The sequence below is a fragment of the Stylophora pistillata genome, chromosome 12 (genome assembly GCF_964205215.1).
Source record: "Stylophora pistillata chromosome 12, jaStyPist1.2, whole genome shotgun sequence".
Classification (NCBI taxonomy): Eukaryota; Metazoa; Cnidaria; class Anthozoa; order Scleractinia; family Pocilloporidae; genus Stylophora; species Stylophora pistillata.
Window position 1 is genome coordinate 10,479,135 of NC_142530.1, and position 18,804 is coordinate 10,497,938.

An 18,804-nucleotide genomic window follows, 5' to 3' on the forward strand; every position below is an offset into this window, starting at 1 on the left:
AGCGTAGGTATAAATGATATTAACAATATTTGCACTAGGACAAATGTGTCTATGAATTACAAAGATGACAGCACTTGCATCCATTATCCATTAGTGTAACTAAATCTAATGTATGTATTTTGCTTTAGAAACATTTTAAGGTGGTAACTTCTCTCAAGTCTGGGGATAATTTTCCCCAGAGACTGGGCCCTAAATGGCAGAGGGAGTGGCCACCATATGTTACCGTATTGTACCTGGCAGTGGAGAAATCAGACTGCCTTAGGTTATAGTTAGAACTATGCTTAATAAAAGTGTCACTACTTTAGGAGGGACATAGATTGTTCTTGGTTTTATACATTAAAACATAAATGTCTTGTAATCTCCTGTTCTGCAAACTAGGGAGTTCTGCTCTTTTTAGAAGTTCAGGGCAGCTAGCATGGTTCCTAAAAACAGCATGCAGGCCCCTTTCTTGCATCCGCTCGATTTTACGAGAATCACTGGCTCAGTAAAAGTGCCATACAAGGTGGTAATATGTAAGGTGTGGCAATATTGCTGTTTTAAAAAGCAACAGTTTAGCATTTTGTCGGAATCAAGTTTCTAAGTCTCATAAGGATGCCGATTTAGTGATCGGCATTTTTACAAATTATGTTAAATTATGTGCTCTGAAAAATTCAGCTTGGAATCTATTGTGACACCCAACAATTTGAGAGAGTCAGTTATACTAATATCATGATTATTTAAGCTGATGACTTAAGTGGTGTTATTATCACTTTGGCCATGTCCTGGATGTTCATAATTTGATACAACAACAACAACAACAACAACGACAACTTTATTTGCACCCTGAATTAAATTAAATTTACATTACAAAAAAGTAATAAAACAAATAAAATAAAGTGCATGGCTGCCCAAAATGACCACCAGGCTAATAGAATTGAGCAGCCATCATATTTCTTCAAGTTCTCTGCTAGAAGATTTGAGTTGTACCAATTACTGGCTTGCTGTGCACTTTCCTTTAGCATTGACTTAACAGAGGACTGATCCCGCCCTGTGTGGTATATCTGATGATCGTACACGTACATAGACAAGTTAGTTGTTACACAGTACGACAAATCGTTCTGAAATATATTCCAAAGTAAGGGATCTAGAGCAGAACCCTGTGGACAACCTCGGTTAACAGTCCTATTTGAACTGACAAGGTCCCCATTCCTCACCCGGTAATTGTGATCAACAAGCAATGTTTTCCTTTTTGCTTTTCAAAGTTGTTAGTACCAGTGAGCTAAACAAATGAGAGTATAGAAAATGCTTTTTTGTAACATTCAGTGTCTTACTCAATACATAAGAAAACCAACTCATTCTCTGCTTTCATTAATTCTACATAACTTATAGCTGAAAATTGTTTATGTGCATTTTTCATCCACGTTTTTGCAATCAAGGTGACTGGGTGACAGGGTTGCTACTCTCCCTCTAACCTTAAAACTCCTAGAGGTGATTATCATGTAACTTCTCCCCATACCACCCCCACATGATCCAGTAAACAGGTAATGAGAATACTCAAACTTATCAGGTTGAAGTTATCTTAATCTACCACCAACTTCTTTTAATTGATTTACAGCTAGAGGGGGGAACTAACTGTAGGACCTTGGAAGTTAAGGGGTTAACTCTGCTAAACATCAATTATGCTGCTTGGTATAGTATGAAGAAGGAAAAAAATTTGTTGAGGCAGATATTTCAAATAGTTGACATTGTCAGTCACAGTATAGTGATTATTCATTTTTTTTTTTAAAACGAGTAGCCTGCATAGCTGGTGGTTTTGTGTTCTCTAAAGAGATGAGTAGGATACAAAAGGGTTGGGACAAGATAGTTATTTTCAGCTTCACCACTCATCCCTGAGTGCACCAAAAACCGCTTGCTGAACAAGTTACTTTAAAGGGGAAATGTGTTCAGCTAATAAAACTAAGAAAACCAAAAGTTTTAAAGTAGATATACATGCCAGATTTATTTCATACATGACCACAAGTACATTCGAAATACACAAGTGCATTATTCATACTTTAGAGAATTCACCTCTTCCAGAAAGATGAAAGTGTTTGTACATCCAGGGAGAAATTCCTCATGGTTGTATTAAATCAAAAATTTCTTGGAGTGTCATATTAAGTATATTATCACTAATTTAGCACTCAATCCCTATAGAGGTTGCTTTCACTGATTCATGGTTTACTATGGTGTTATTTGTCCTTCCAAAAGTGAAGGAGGATGGAGGAGGAAGACTTGTTGGTCTTTTATATACACATACAATTCCAGGAAATATTGTAATTTAATTTGCTTCGATGCCCTTGGTAAATGACAAAACAGTGACCCTTCATGTCAAACACTGAAAACACTCAGAAGTTTTGGAGAGTACAAACAAAGGAAAATATCATTCTGTCAGTAATTGAGTACTTTCTCTCTTCACTGCTTGGGTTTATTCAGTGCAGAGGACTTCAAGTAGTTATCCTGAAATGCTGTTTACAAGAACCAATCATCAAGAAAATGAATTTATAAAATTTGTCCACATCTTAATGCTATTTGATATTCATATTATTCTGATCAAAAGCTTGACATTTGTACTTAAAGGTAGTTTCTTAATCTTGTGAAAATTTCAGTTTCCTGCATTTCAGTTACAGTATATTGCAATAACTAGGGATGGGATAGTAAGTAATAGACTAAGACCTTTGGCTGAAAATGCAAGATTAAAATAGGAAATGGAAAAGGTGGAGACCAGCCAGGACCTTTGCTGAAACTCTGAGAGTAAAACTTATAAGTAAGAGAATCAGAAACAAGAGAAAACAGGTGAAAATGAGAATTCATAACATGTCAGTCAAAGATATGCTGTATTTCTTATACCAGATCCATTAAGGTCTAATACTAGCTCCAATAGGCCATTTTCAATGTATTAAAATTCAAACTTGGCTCCTCCTTCCAACCTCAAAGCCATGTTAGAATTTTACTATATTGAAAATGGCCTAATAAGGTTCAAATGTTTAGTACTCACTTAACCTTTTGTCTCCTTCAAATCAACAAGACGGAAATTCTGCTTACAATACCAAAACAATAACAAGCAGACAAGTGATGCGAATTAAAAAATACATCAGTTGGGGATCATTTGTTGATCCGGTAGCAATTAAACTCTCTGAACTGACTCAATATGAGAAATGTATAGCAGAGAGTAAGGAGGCTAATGAGATCTTGGTAGTGAAAGGGTTCAGGCTCTAGTCACAGTCTAAAACATAGTTAGAAGCACATAGCACTGGGGTCAAGCATGTGGCGAAATCAGAACGTCAATGCTGCTGATCACTCTGCTGATTATGATTCAGTGGAAACCAAATTGAAGAGGGTTTGTACTATCAGAGGGCTAAAACGAGTACTTTACTTCAAGCTATACGAGATGACAAAGTAAAAGCCATGACTTCTCCAAAGCCGGTAGTTACTAAAACATGGAACCATGCCCCCAAAACCATCCAAAACCACTCACAACCACCCAAAAACCACCCAAAACCACCCAAAACCACCCAAAAACCACCCAAACACCACCCAAAACGAAAAAGGTCACGCAAGCACTCAAAGGCCTGGGCAAATAGGCTTGGCTACTGAGTTGAGCCTGGTTTCTAACCTGAATTCATTTCACTGAATTGTATCTTGCAACTTCTGCCCTTAGTCAGTGACATGTTTTTTTCCGAAGGGCTCGCTGGATTGCAGCACAATCGCAAGAAGTGCATCTCATTAAAAACGTGTCTTGAACATGTATTCAATGTAGTATTTTAGCACGTACCCTGCAGCAGAGGTTTTTTTTCTACTCCCTTTCATGCTACGAGTGAAAGGAAAGTTGTCCTTTTCCTCGTAGAGTAGAAAAAACCTCTGCTCGCAGGGTATTAAGCACGTCGACATAACATTGACATCGGAGTAGAAGACATAAAATCCCACCATAAAAACACGAAAATACCTGCCTTTGGTCGCAAAACGTTTTTCATTTTACTGATATTAAAATTTGAGTTTGCGTTTACTACACGCCGATGTTTCTTGTATTCTCAGTTGTTAAAGTTCCTCTTAACGTCCAATTATCTGATCGTACCAGGGATATAAAAAATGTTCAGTATGATTGGTTAACGAAGAGAGCTTTAAGTGGATAAGGTTTGTGTCACTTTCAACTACGGTAAATGCTCCAATAGGCGGGAAGGGGACTTATTGGAGGGGGAGGAAGGGCGAGCTGTTACGGTATTTTTGTTTCTAATGAAGGGAGAGCTCGTTATTTAAAGAAAAAAACTAGCTCTAGAGGATCTACTTGAAATAACATCACTGCCACCAAAAGAGGACTGCCGCACTGGTTAAAAGGCCTTTGGCCAAACCACAGATCAGGCTGTATGGTAAAATTTATGTCTTGTCTATTTAATTAGCTCTAGAGGGAGAGCATGTGAAGTAGCTAATATCAAGTAAAAAATTACAGCCTCTCATCCATAACTAGCCATTTCAACCCCACCAACAGCAAAAAAAAAGCTCCATTGTTTTCTTTTTAATTTTTTATTTTTTTTAAACATACTCTAGTGAGCAGCACACAGCAACAGATCTTGCCAACTTCTTTATTTTCTCCGACCGGTTTCGTCTGATGGCACAGACTTCGTCAGGGAGTTTGAACAAGATAGTGAAGGAACTTGTTTCATACCTAATCATTGTAGTACAAATCACGTTCCAATAAGGGTGTGAACAGCGAAAAAACACCCTAAAAACATTACGTGCAGGATATGACTAAAATCCTGCGTGACGCTAAAAATGTGCAATGTTTAATTTCAGAATGAGAATGTTTACTTTTGGGGCTCACGGATTTAACGTTCAAAAATGTGGTCGCCATTCTACATCACTCCAAGGACAAAAACACGTGGAGCAAAAAATTTTTTTGGGATCACTTTCTGAAAGTGCTTAGAAACAGGCTCAACTCAACAGCCAAGCCTACTTGCCCAGGCCTTTGCGTGACCTTTTTCGTTTTGGATGGTTTTTTGGGCGGTTGTGGGTGGTTTTGGGTGGTTTTTGAGTGGTTGTGGGTGGTTTCGGATGGTTTTGGATGGTTTTGGGTGGTTTTGGGTGGTTCCATGTTTTAGTAACTACCCTCCAAAGCCTTCGATACGATCTGTTTCAGAATTGTTATCACCAAGATGAGTAAACTAGGTTTCTCTAGAGACTTCCTGATATGGACACTCAATTATGTTGCGCATTGTAAACAATTCGCACAGATCAATGACACGTGCTTAGAGGTTAAAGACGTGAATTTTGGGGTTCGCCAGGCTCCATCTTGAGTCCGGTTCTATCACAGGTAAGGCCCAGGCTCACTGTTTGTGTCACGTACACATGTTTAAATAAAGAGAACATCTGGGCGCAGTTTAGGTCTGGAAATTTACTTGAAAATGGAAATAAAAATCAATGAAACGTACCATGTGGCGATTTGTTGTTGTCCTTAATATGTACACGAAGTTTCGGGAAAAATACTAGGAAAGGTGAATTAGAGTATTTTTCCCGAAACTTCGTGTCCATATTAAGGACAACAACAAATCGCCACACGGTTAGTTTCATTGATTTTTATTTCCATTTTCAAGCAAATTTCCAGACCTAAACTTCGCCCCATATGTTCTCTATATTTAATCATGTGTACGTGACACAAACAGTGAGCCTGGGTGACCTGCGAGTACATCATCTCGACAAGTAGGATCCTAACATGACGCAGTAGATGGTTATAAACTAGAACGTATTAAATCTTGTGAACCCATTGGAGTTCACATCAATGAACATCTAAAGTGGAACAATAACATCAGGCAAACTGTATCTGGACGCAGTACGCCACTCTGTCAACTGATACTAGGAGAACTGAAATATCTTGCCAACTATGAACTAAGCTAAGAAAGCAACTAGCAGAATCTTTGATTTTGTCAAAACTAGATTATACCGGTCGGTTTTTTACCCTTTACCACAATTCTTACTTCACCGTTTGCAACGAGTTCAATTTGCTGCCGCAAGTTTTGTACTCGGTCACCATGTTAAGAATTTCTTCCAATCAACGAGAGAAGAGATTCGAACCTTCGGCAATCATGCTTTAAAGCTTTGCATAACTCTGAGACTTGGCCAGATTATCTTAAAATAATAAAACGGGAATACCGCAAGGAACTACGCTCAAGCAAGTCAATTCGATTAGTGGTTCCGACCGAAAACGGCACTTTCCAAGATAATCGTTGAAGCTTTTTAACAATCTACCAGAAACTATAAGAAACTGTTAAGATTACTGAACCTTTTTAAAACTTTCAAGGAATTTTTTATATAACAGAGTACAGAGTGGTTAGTTAGTTTTACTGTAATCTCGATTCTGTTAATCTAACTCCTACTTTTAATTGTATATTGCGTAATTTGTTAATAACTTTATTTTGATTTATTTTTAATCGTAATTGATGTACTTTAGATGATGTACTTTTAGGGAAGAGCCACCCAGTAAATCTGTTAATAAACCCTTATCATTACAATAATAATAATAATAATCATCATCATCACCATCATCATCATCATCATTATTATTATTCGTATATGAGAACGATCCTTCGCAGTAAAGCACTATTTGAGCAATAGTGAAAATCAGACCTGAAAAAAATATAAACTCGATATAAACCCGTAGAAAATCGATATAAACCCTCGATATAAACCGAAAAAAATATAAATTCGATATAAACCCGTAGATGATTTATCATCTACGGGTTTATATCGAATTAATTTGATGGCCTGCTCCCAGTTGGCTTGTTAGCTCAATTGGTAGAGCGCTGCACTAGTATCGCAGAGGTCAGTGGTTCGAGTCCCGTACAGGCCTGAAATTTTTTTTTCAGGTCTGATTTTCACTATTGCTCAAATAGTGCTTTACTGCGAAGGATCGTTCTCATATACGTCTCATAACCGCAGTTCACACATATGTTTCATATGTTTGTTGTTGTTTGATTTATCATCTACGGGTTTATATCGAATTAATTTGATGGCCTGCTCCCAGTTGGCTTGTTAGCTCAATTGGTAGAGCGCTGTACTAGTATCGCAGAGGTCAGTGGTTCGAGTCCCGTACAGGCCTGAAAATTTTTTTCAGGTCTGATTTTCACTATTGCTCAAATAGTGCTTTACTGGGAAGGATCGTTCTCATATACGTCTCATAACCGCAGTTCACACATATGTTTGATATGTTTGTTGTTGTTTGAATTATTATTATTATTACTAAAACTCCTACATTTTCATCATTATTATTATTATTATTATTAAAACCCCTACGTTGTGATTTAGTTTTATTTCCACCTCTGATGTTTATTCCATCAATGTTTTCCATTCGATCATAAGCATGTGAAACATGAGGAAATCGAAATACTTCTTAGAGAAATCCGAGGCTCTTAAAAGGTCAACTTCATGAACTACACAACAGCATCTTATTTTAAAGCCCTTAATTTGTACTCACTCATACAACTGTAATTAACAGTATAAAAGTTATGAAAAGACTTCTTGCTTGGGGAATTTCAAACATGGAATGCTAGACAAGTCCTGAGTGGCTGTAGGTGATGGAGGTTGTTTTGGGTGTTGATTAGAACATAACCGTGGCCTAACTTCATGTAGTTTTCGTGTCGTGTCACAGGAACAGTTTTTTCTTAATGCAGTAAATGGTTTGAACCCGGGGGTAACATGTGAAGGTGTAGTCTGATCGTCCGGGTGAGTGTAGTCCTGAGAAGGACTGTTGTCGGTGGCAGTGACTGACGTTTCGACAACCTGTGCGGAAGTCATCATCAGAGTCAAGTGAATGATTGTTGTCAGTAGAATGTTCTTATTCCAGTTCGTGTGAAATGATCGGTTGGTTTTGCCGTGATGTTATTGGCTGTAAGACTCAATCATTCACTTGACTCTGATGATGACTTCCGCACAGGTTGTCGAAACGTCAGTCACTGCCACCGACAACAGTCCTTCTCAGGACTACACTCACCCGGACGATCAGACTACACCTTCACAGTTGTTTCTTAGCTAAGTATAGCGGTCAGTCGTTTCTTCTAGGTTGAAAAAAATCTGTGTCTGTTTACATCGACACCTGAACTTTGTCGAGTGGCCTGCGGAGCGTAAGGTCTCAGTGTGGCTGGTGGTTCTTCATGCGCTTTTAAACTTGAAATTGAAAGTTAGCGGCAAATCCGCTAAAGTCTTGGGACGATAAATAATAGTTTAATTTGTCATCCTCGATCTAAGCGCACGAAAAACTCTGTGTATGTAAGTTTTCGAGTGTTTGTTAGAAATGTATGGTCTGTCCAATGGGAGGAAAAAAGAACGTTCTCCTCTGTAGTTCAGGATAGCTTAGGCGGCCCGTGTCCCGCGGCTCGTTCAATCACCCCTAGCTAGCTTCGGGAACATTAACCCGCGGTTAGCCGCATAATTGAGATTGGTTACTACTGGCAATAAAAAAACCTGGCTCTTCAGAGTATGATATTTTAAGAGACATTTGGAAAAGGAAACAGACATTCTATTTCGTAACAATGCGAAAACTATTTTCTAAAAGAAAATTATGGCTTGACGGGAACATCATAGTCAGTACAAATGAAATTTAACGGGAACTTTAAGGGGAACATTTTCATTTAAGACCATATGGCGTCGATAAATGACTTTCATAACATTTGGTGGCTCCTATAGGAGCCGTTTACTTTAGGCGAGAAACCCACAAAGAGAGTTTACTTGCTGCTGGTGTACTTGGTCACAGCCTTGGTTCCTTCACTGACGGCGTGTTTGGCCAGTTCACCGGGCAGGAGCAGCCTGATGGCGGTCTGGATCTCGCGGGAGCTGATGGTTGATTTCTTGTTATAGTTAGTCTCCCTCACAGCCGTTTTTAGTCTCGTCACGCAACGCTCGTGACGAGACTAAAAACGGCTGCGAGGAAGTGAGCTGGTATGATTTTGATCTGCGCATTTACTGAAGAGATACTCGTGAAAGCAACGAAACAAAACTCGGAAAGGGAAGAGAGCGGACGGCGACTCTATCAGGGTTCTAATTAAGCGGGCTTAGTGAATGCGACGGGAAAAAAAAGCTTTAGAAATATTCAAATGTAAAAACAAGGTTGAAGAACGAATAAAGAAAGCGAAGGTGGGTTACAAATATTGTAATGCTAGGCAGATTTCACGTATTGCTCCTTTGCGCCCAAAGTAGAAGTACTTCACCGTAGGGCGGCCAGAATTATATACAACTTGCCCCGAGATATGCCCACTGAGGAAGTTTACTAACTTTCGAACTGGAATACTTTAACCCTCTATTATAAACTTTTAATTAAACTGCGCCATAGCGTGTTTACAGGTGAAGCACCTACGGCTCTGTCATACTTAACAAACAAACCATGCACCACATACAATTTTCGAAGGAGTAATAATGCAATTGTCCCGCGTTTTAACTCGCAGTTTCTTAAAAATTCCATTAGCTATAGAGGCGCTATACTCTGGAACGCTGTCTCGAAACATTTCACAGACCAGTTTTCAGTTTTTTATCGCAAAGTGAAGAAGGACTCTTGTTTTAAGGATCTCGATTTTAGCGCAAAGTCAGTTCAGTCACTACCAAGATTTTAAATGCTTTTAACTATTTTTATGTTTTAAACGCTGTAGTCAATTTGCTTAAAGATAAATAGTGTAAATCATTTTTATTATTCTTACTGTATATTTTGTAGAGTGATTTTAAGGTACACTATTCTTATTTACGTATATGTGCACGATCCTTCGCAGTAAAGCACTATTTGAGCAATAGTGAAAATCAGACCTGAAAAAAATTTCAGGCCTGTACGGGACTCGAACCACTGACCTCTGCGATACTAGTGCAGCGCTCTACCAATTGAGCTAACAAGCCAACTGAGAGCAGGCCATCAAATTAATTCGACATGAACCCGTAGATGAAACGTGCACTGCGTATATCGCAGAGGTCAGTGGTTCGAGTCCCGTACAGGCCTGAAATTTTTTTCAGGTCTGATTTTCACTATTGCTCAAATAGTGCTTTACTGCGAAGGATCGTGCACATATACGTTTCATAACCGCAGTTCATACATATGTTTCATATGTTTGTTGTTGTTTACTATTCTTATTGTAATCATATTCACACGACCCCCCAGCTTTAAACCTCATCGTGTTTAAATAAAGGATATGATTGATTGATGTTCTTTATCTGCGCTTCTTCTGCGCGCGGATAATGCGATCATTTTCTTTTGCGTATGAGCGAAGTATATTCAATCTAACTGGGCTGCTTAAAAGAAACACATTTGTTGGCTATGACTTTTGTTTCATTTGGTGGCTCCTAGAAGAGCCGTTTGTTTAGTGCCACAGTGGTGTCTGTTTAACCGCCAAATCCGTACAGAGTGCGTCCTTGTCTCTTCAGAGCGTACACCACATCCATGGCCGTCACAGTCTTTCTCTTGGCGTGCTCTGTGTATGTCACAGCATCACGGATCACGTTCTCAAGAAAGACTTTCAGAACGCCACGAGTCTCCTCGTAGATCAGGCCAGAGATTCGCTTGACACCGCCACGGCGAGCAAGACGACGGATGGCTGGTTTGGTGATACCTTGGATGTTATCACGAAGGATCTTTCGGTGACGCTTGGCGCCCCCTTTTCCTAGACCTTTTCCTCCTTTACCGCGTCCAGACATGTTGATTAGTACTCGTATGTAAGGGTTACGGCAATGAAACAAACGTTATTAAATTTTACTCGGAAAGATACGACCTCTCAGGAAACAGTATGGAAATACATGTTGCCATTGGTTGAGTGAAAATGTCCACGGATAATTTTCACGGTAACATTAACATGTATTAACATAAATCACATAAGGTTTCGCGCGCTTTTGTTTTCCAGTAGAAAACAATTCTGTTCTATCCAAAAGTAAGCTGTGAACCACGCTAAGAAAGGGTCCAGCTTTTTAGTTATATTACATGGAAAATTTAAGGTGTATAGTTCTCAGCTTATGCCCAAACGACCTTCCATTTAGTTCGGATCAAAATAAAATCATACACCCGTGAAATAAATTACATTTTTCTTACCTAACCAATCAAATCTCTTACTTTTGATCCAATCAGAAACAAGCCCGCCAGGTATAAATCAATTACTAGGTATAATTTTCTATAATCAGTTATTCTGAGTCGTTGACCAAGATGGCACGTACGAAACAAACTGCACGAAAATCAACCGGTGGAAAAGCTCCACGTAAACAGCTCGCCACAAAGGCAGCTCGTAAGAGCGCTCCAGCTACCGGTGGAGTTAAGAAACCTCATCGTTACAGGCCTGGTACAGTCGCTCTTCGTGAGATTCGTCGTTACCAGAAATCCACCGAGCTCTTGATCCGCAAGCTTCCCTTCCAGCGACTTGTACGAGAAATCGCTCAAGATTTCAAGACTGACCTGCGTTTCCAGAGCTCGGCCGTGATGGCTCTTCAAGAAGCCAGCGAAGCTTACCTCGTTGGTCTTTTTGAAGACACCAACTTGTGTGCCATTCACGCCAAGCGTGTCACTATCATGCCCAAGGACATTCAGTTGGCCCGCCGAATTCGCGGAGAACGAGCATAAGTGGACTTCACTTCAAATCTCAAACGGCTCTTTTAGGAGCCACCACATAAATAAAAGCAATGACCAATCTATGAGCCAATGCTATCCAGAAAATTAATTCCTAAACTTAAATTATAAAGACAAATTGAACCCATTGAAATTGTCATACCGCGCTTGCTTGATGCGCGTCTTAGCTGCAGTACAGAAATAAAAATTATGTCGGACCTAGATTCGTGCTTAGGAAAATGCCATGCTTTATTTCCTCAATAGCAAAAACAACCTAAATTTTAACCTATCTTTATTTACACTTTGTCTGAAGTTAGTTTGGCGCAAAAATTATGCAAATCTGCCTCGCTCACTGATATATTTCGCCATCTTTTAGATCGTTACCCCACTTGAAAACTTGACTCGTATAACATGAAATGTAAATTTGTAATTAAACCACAATTTCTTCATTCGAGTCATTCTGCAAGCCTCTTATCAGGGCACATATGAAAAGGCTTGTAGTTTTGTTCTTGTTCGAATGAAGAGGCAGCTTTGATTACCGTATGCTCAATTGTTTTCATTTATATGTAAAATTAAGGACTCTTTCCATCGCACCGTAACTTTATGATGTATTCTAACTTGAATTTTCATTTCTTGCCTGCTTGTTCTGACGGAATCCCGAACCCACTCATTTGAATATTGGACTGGATATTTACAAATAGTCTGCTATTTCGCGTCCTTCTCGATCTCACATCTCACAGCTGCACATATAGGAAACCTGTTGCAGCGTTTAGCCAAAATCCTTCATTTCCTACTGCCTAGCAGTTTTGCTTTGTGAATAAACTTGCCATATTTTAAGAATGTATCAGTCGCTAACAAATAACTCCGCTCTTGGCATCAAATCTGACGGGAGTGGAGAGCGTGGAACCGGTCAACCGGTTCATGCAAAACTTACTCAACTTGTCAGCAAAGCAAGGTAAATCTACCAAAATATCCACAGAATCTTTTTAAATATCCGTTAATTTTCAAACGGTTGCTTTAATGTTAGCCCCATCTCCAAGTCATTTTCTTCGCTCGAGACATTTAACATACCTCTTATTAAGGTCACGTATGAAATGGCGGACATTGTAATTTTGTTTTTCTCGTTCGAGTTTAGAGGCTGTTCTGCTTCTGAATATGCATCTAAAGGCAAATTTTATCATATACATGATAAGTTAAGGACTTCATTTTTCCTATCATCGTAAAAATGCTAATAAAAAGTGACTCAAACGGAACTTCTTTCCTCGTTTTCCCGAAGATTCCTTCGGGATCTCAAATCTTTCTGGACTTTTGACCCTAAAATGTCATTCTTGACTAAAATAATTCAAAGTATAATTTACACCTACATCTTGTGAGAAAACATAGCTAAGGTCTTTACGATTAGGAAAGATCTGAAGTTATTGAATCAGCTCGTTATCGACCGAAATGTCAGGCGAACTAACACAGTTTGGACGACGCCATTTTTGAACAGTTCTGTTTCCTCAGTGGTCCGTTCGCAATGCATAATATTTCGTCGCGCGCCTAAAGCGTTCATTTCTCGTCTTAGTCGCAAATAATCTACAGTACACAACATGTCCGAAGTAAAGCCATCTCCCAAGAAGAAGCCGGCTGCGCCCAAAAAGCCAGCCGATCATCCACCTTATTTAGACATGATCAAAGCTGCTATTGTAGCGTTGAAAGAGCGAAACGGTTCTTCCCGTCAAGCCATCGAGAAGTACATCAAAGCCAACTATAAGGTTGGTGAGGTCGGCTCACACTTGAAGATGGCTTTGAAAAGGGGTGCCGCTAGTGGAAAGCTTCTCCACACCAAGGGAGTTGGTGCTTCTGGTTCCTTCAAGGTAGCCAAGGAGGAGAAGAAGGAGAAGAAACCGAAGAAAAAGCCAGCTGCAAAGAAGAAGTCTGCTGCCAAACCAAAGAAGCCTGCCGTCAAAAAGGCAAAGAAACCAGCGGCAAAGAAGGCTGCAAAGAAACCCGCCGCTAAAAAGCCAGCAGCGAAGAAACCCGCAGCTAAAAAGCCAGCAGCAAAGAAGCCTGCGGCCAAAAAACCAGCAGCAAAGAAGCCTGCAGCTAAAAAGCCCGCGAAGAAACCAGCCAAGAAACCAGCGGCGAAGAAGACCGCCAAGAAATAAAAACCTAAGGAACTCCTTATTTCATCAAACGGCTCCTTTAGGAGCCACCAAATTAAATGAAAAGTTGTGCCCAACTGAGTATTGAAACAAACTTCGGTAATTCAGTTAATTTATGATATTTTAGATTGTTTTTACTAATTAAAGGTCTAGGTGCTCTTTCCTCGATCAAACAGAGGTGTGAGAAAATGGAGGACGTACTGTTACAATTACATTTGTTGCATATTGGGTGTGCACTAAAACCACTGAACAATCTTTGTGTCCTAAGAGCGACCGCATCTAAATTTCTACCCGCAGTAATATTGACGACAAATCTGGAAATTATCACCAACCAAAGACGCTTTGATTGTCAATTAAATTCTCCTTGTCAGAAGTAAAAGAAAAGTATCGATAAGAGTTTGAGAATATGAATACTGATGTTAGGTTGTAGAGGTTACTGAAAGACCCTCAATGTTACACTCTATTGGCAATTATATTTTCACAAAACTTGAGATCAAATGAGCCACGATAGTTCAAATGAACTTATTTCTTCGGTAGCAAAGGAGTAATTCCAAACAAATTGCGCACTTTATTTCGGGTAACTAAGCCCACTACCTCGTGCCCAGACCTTTAACAGCCAAGCGGCGGCGAGGAACCAAAATTTCAGTTCGACGGTGGGATCTAGTTGCGAGATTAAGCAGACAGGTACAACTATTTTAGGGGGAAACTATGCAACAACTTAAAAATGTCCAGGCGGGGGAAATCGCGTTGGACCAAGTCGCAAATGGTTTTTGCTCTGGATCTGGTCAGTCACTATTCCAGTATGTGGTGCGAATTTTCTTTACCACGCACCTAGTGTAGGCAGGACAACACACAACAAACTCTGATTGGTTAATCAAAAGCTCAATCTAAAGCTGCTCCATAAAATGATCTTAATAACTCGAAGTGCCACCGATATGTGTAAACTGTCATTGGATTTTGTCTTTGTATTACATAACTGCACAGTTCCAGTGTCTTCAGGGAATGTAAAGTTGGAGTAGAACTTCCGAGAAGTGTTTGTGGGCGCGATACAACGTAAGCCAACATTAAAAACTGACATCAACTTTTGTTCACTTAAGCTTGGTTTTAAACAGATGATTCGTGACGACGATACGTTTCATCGGTTGACGCGGTCTACGATTTACAAGATTCAAAATTACACTTTCGGCAGATTTTAAAAAATAGAGAAGTAAGAAAAGAAAGGAATAGAGCAGCAAATATAGGAAAGTATAATGAATGACAAAGAAAGCCCATTAAACGAAAATATATCAACTTATGTCTATTTATTACATCTCGTGTTGATAATTGTAACAGTCTTTTGAATGGGCTGCCCAACTACCAGCTTAACAAATTGCAGTGAGTTTTGAATGCTTCAGCCAGGCTAGTTTGTAATGCATCTAGGTTTTGTCATGTCTCACCCCTTCTTCGCGGTCTGCATTGGCTTCCCGTTAAAGCCCGGATAGAATTTAAGATTCTGCTTATTACGTTCAAAGCAATTGACGGCCTTGCTCCTAAATATCTCTGTGATTTACTAACATTTAAATCGTCCTTATATAACCTTAGATCTTCAGATAGTATTTTACTTTCTATACCAGCTACTCGATCCAAGACGTTAGGTGATCGAGCTTTTATGGTAGCAGCGCCAAGGCTCTGGAACTCTCTTCCAAAAGAACTTCGTGCGATTACTAACGTGAACCGTTTTAAGGCGCATATTAAGACTTATCTTTTTAAAACTTTTTATCAGTGAGCAATTTTATATTCAGTTCCATTCTCAGTTTGACATATCATATTGTTGAAATTAATTTTTAATTTAATCAAAAGTGTAATGCGCTTTTGATCATTGTATGTAAAAAGCGCACTATAAATTGAGAAATTCTTATTTCCTTGATTAAAATTCGAGAATAAGCTCGATCCAGTTTAGCTTGTCCACTGGCTTCTACTCTCTTTCATAAACCACGATTCAGTTAGATGGTTACTTATGCAGACATTCTTCCTTGAGCAGAAGGGCTATTCTGGGACTTTAAGCTGCCTAAAATCGCATGAAGTCGCCTCAAGACGCCTCGAATTCGCCTAAGCCGCCTTAAATCGCCTAAGGTCGCAATGTTTTTCTGCCAATTTTTCTTGAGTCGCTTGTTTTTCGGGGACTAGGCAAGTTAAATGTATATATCCTACGTCCCTAAAACATTAGATTATTAGTTCAAGGGTATTTGAAAGGTACACTAAACAACGGCCCATTAATCAGGAATAAATTACAAACACTAATGAAATGTGTAGAAACAATCAAAATTTCCTATGGTGTGAGCGAGAGGGAAACTAGAACTTACTTCAGAAGCTAGAAATTAACTTACTTGCTCGCTTGATTGATTGCTAATAACACGTGTTCGGAATGTCGCAGTTAAAAAGGCACTGGTGTGGTTCATAACCATTGGCTTCCATCCACGTCTTCAAGATTTGCATAACAAATTGCTCAATCCAGGAAAAGTCCAATATGTAGCATGCTTGTACCCAGCCTGAACCTCTCTTTTATCGATGTCTAGATTCATATTAACGTGGCTGAACACAGTTTTCGCGCGCGCTTTTGCTGAATAATGCAGTTCAGCGCGCGCACAAGGATTGCAAAAATCAAACGTGCCGTCAATAGAGCGGTCGTTTGACACGTATCCGCACTATCTGTGCTATTTTTCTCTATAGTTGGCGCGGTTTATTGAGGGCTTTAATTTTTTATTACAAAGACATGTTAGAAAAGTTAACGGCGCAAAGAACCCAGCAATTCTCTACCTTGTAACTCTGGAACGAACCGCATCCCTTGACGAATAAATGTTTGTCTCTCATCAACTATGAAACGAACTTGTGGCACGACTAACTTTTCTTCGACAAATGCAAGCATTATGGCCAATCTTTGCATCTGAAGCCAGTTATTGAGCTTGTGCTGGAAATGGTTATGTCCACTTAGCAAGCCTTCTTTGAGGTCATTTGATAATTTCGTCACAATCCCTTGGTTTTCTGTTGCAAAATGTAAGAGGAGCATCTTTGCCGTGTGTGTGCGACATGCTTCATGATACACTTATAAGTTTTCCATCTTCCTCTCTTTATATTGCAGATACCGAGAAGAGATGGTCCGCCTTCGATACTGAAACTGCCAATTGTTCATATAATTAACGTAAATACTGCGAACGAATTTCACGTGCAAATGTCACCAAGCCGCAAGTGGTTACACCCACTGTTTGAAATGCTAATCCGTAAAAGGAACCGATCAGTTGAAATGTGGTTTATAAAAGAGGGTAAAGGCTAGTGGACAAGTTAGAATGTCAAGTTTATCTTCTAATGTTTACTCAAGAGAAAAGATCCGTACAAGTGTCCACTCGGTGGAATTGTGGTTATTAAAGAGGGCAAAATCTCGTGGACAAGCTAGAAGGTCAAGGTTATTCTCTAATATTTGTGTTAGCCACTGGATGCGAGACCGACCTCTACAGGCGTGTAACATAGACGAGTGTAATGATATATGCATTACTGCTCAAGCTGGTTCAGTCAAGGTGGCTGGATATTGGCCGAGTTATTTTAATGCATTTTTATGGACCGATACGAGTTTGAGGTCCTTAAAAACAAAGCAAAAAAAGAGGCTAATATCTAGCCATCTTTACCGAACAAGCTTGGTCAAAAGAGGACAATAGAGGAATTATTACGGAGAAAATATATTTTCCTTTAACAAGAATTGCAGTATTTCGGTAATTTTAATATCAAATTGCGCTATTTCGGTATTCTTCGAACCTGTAGGTGTGGTTTTGTAGCATTTTGGACGGTATTGAAAAGATACCCTCCATCGTTTTTCCGGCGAGGCTATTCCAGTTCCTAGTTTTTCAGAAACAGGCTGAAATCGACAATTGCCCGTCGTAGCGTTCATTGACAAATTCTTAATTGTTATTGCCGTATTAATTGCTCTAAACTTAACATACAAAGTAGTGGTTTCGGTATGACATCGACTTTTTAAAAAGTGAGCTATGCACAATGCTCGTGTATGTTGCGTGCGTACAACAATATTTCTCTATTTAGTGTAAGTGGGTTATTTAAAGCAGATAAGTGTTTTTAGTACTAGCTATAAGCCTTCTTGACACTCATTTGGCTAAATTAAAGGTAGTCTGTAATGCAGTTACAAAACAACTCATCATTAAAAAAACACAACTAAACGCTATTTGAATGGCAAGATGGGCGGGTACCGGTCGTTTCATACCCAGTCCTTTGCGTACCTAGTTAGTTGAATCGTTACGAACCCATACTATTCAATTATGTTTTCCATGTTAAGTATTTTATAGTAAAAATAAAATAAACGAGTAAACGAATTTATCACCGTTAATAACAAAGGGAGAAAAAAAAAAATCACACTTACACCAGCACAAAGCATAGTTAATGGAGGGGACAAAGTCACAAGCATAGACAGCAGACTGTTTTAAAAATGTCACTCTTACTCTCGCGCTGGGAAATGATTTAGTGTTTACGTTAAGGTCACCGATGAGTGGAATTTTGTTGGTATCTCAATCGCTTCACACTTCTAACTTGTCGTACACAACACTCGACATATGTTCACGCGCTCGCGTCAGGTATTTCGAATTAATGTATATTGGCACGGGTGCGAATCGACTGAATTTGGATAGGAAACGACTGGGAACGAAATGAATGGATGCCGGTTGAACTCATCGGATTGTTGTGTTTCCTGTGACCTAAGTGTGATTCCTTCTCAGTAAGACTGAGAAACTTAACGCACATCAGACAGTCTTATGATCATAGGAAGACAAAGGCCCGCGTCCAAGACACAAAATGGGGGCGGGTTCAATCCAATCAACTGGTGAAGGAAAAGGTGAAATAAATAGTTGTGGTTGAATTGTACATGCCTCTAGCTGGTGTCTGAAACAGATTTAAATCACAAACCAGTTTATTCATGTTTTTCCCGATCAAGGTGACCAGGTAGCTTTAAATTAATGAGACAGGGTTGTTACTCTTTTTAACCTTTAAAATTCTAGTGGTGATTATCATGCAACTTTTCCCTATACCACCCTTACATTATCCAGCAATCAGATA

General features: G+C 39.3%; 3 protein-coding genes across 3 annotated transcripts; 2 read left to right on the forward strand and 1 right to left on the reverse strand.

Moving 5' to 3' along the window:
- Positions 1–10,015: 10,015 nt before the first annotated feature.
- Positions 10,016–10,713, reverse strand: LOC148718765 (histone H4). Its single transcript, XM_088741563.1, has one exon. The coding sequence runs from the start codon at positions 10,672–10,674 to the stop codon at positions 10,363–10,365; it is 312 nt and encodes a 103-aa protein (XP_088597689.1). The 5' UTR covers positions 10,675–10,713; the 3' UTR covers positions 10,016–10,362.
- Positions 10,714–11,140: 427 nt separating this feature from the next.
- LOC111333214 (histone H3) lies at positions 11,141–11,658 on the forward strand. The gene has a single exon (XM_088742116.1). The coding sequence runs from the start codon at positions 11,174–11,176 to the stop codon at positions 11,582–11,584; it is 411 nt and encodes a 136-aa protein (XP_088598242.1). The 5' UTR covers positions 11,141–11,173; the 3' UTR covers positions 11,585–11,658.
- A 1,454-nt stretch (positions 11,659–13,112) lies between these two features.
- Positions 13,113–13,886, forward strand: LOC148718766 (histone H1-delta-like). Its single transcript, XM_088741873.1, has one exon. It carries the CDS (start codon positions 13,159–13,161, stop codon positions 13,714–13,716), a length of 558 nt encoding a protein of 185 aa, XP_088597999.1. The 5' UTR covers positions 13,113–13,158; the 3' UTR covers positions 13,717–13,886.
- Positions 13,887–18,804: the final 4,918 nt, after the last annotated feature.

Excerpts from the sequence above, each read along its gene's own strand:
- LOC111333214 (XM_088742116.1), top strand. The coding sequence starts at position 11,174 with ATGGCACGTACGAAACAAACTGCACGAAAATCAACCGGTGGAAAAGCT.
- LOC148718766 (XM_088741873.1), top strand. The coding sequence starts at position 13,159 with ATGTCCGAAGTAAAGCCATCTCCCAAGAAGAAGCCGGCTGCGCCCAAA.
- LOC148718765 (XM_088741563.1), bottom strand. The coding sequence starts at position 10,674 with ATGTCTGGACGCGGTAAAGGAGGAAAAGGTCTAGGAAAAGGGGGCGCC.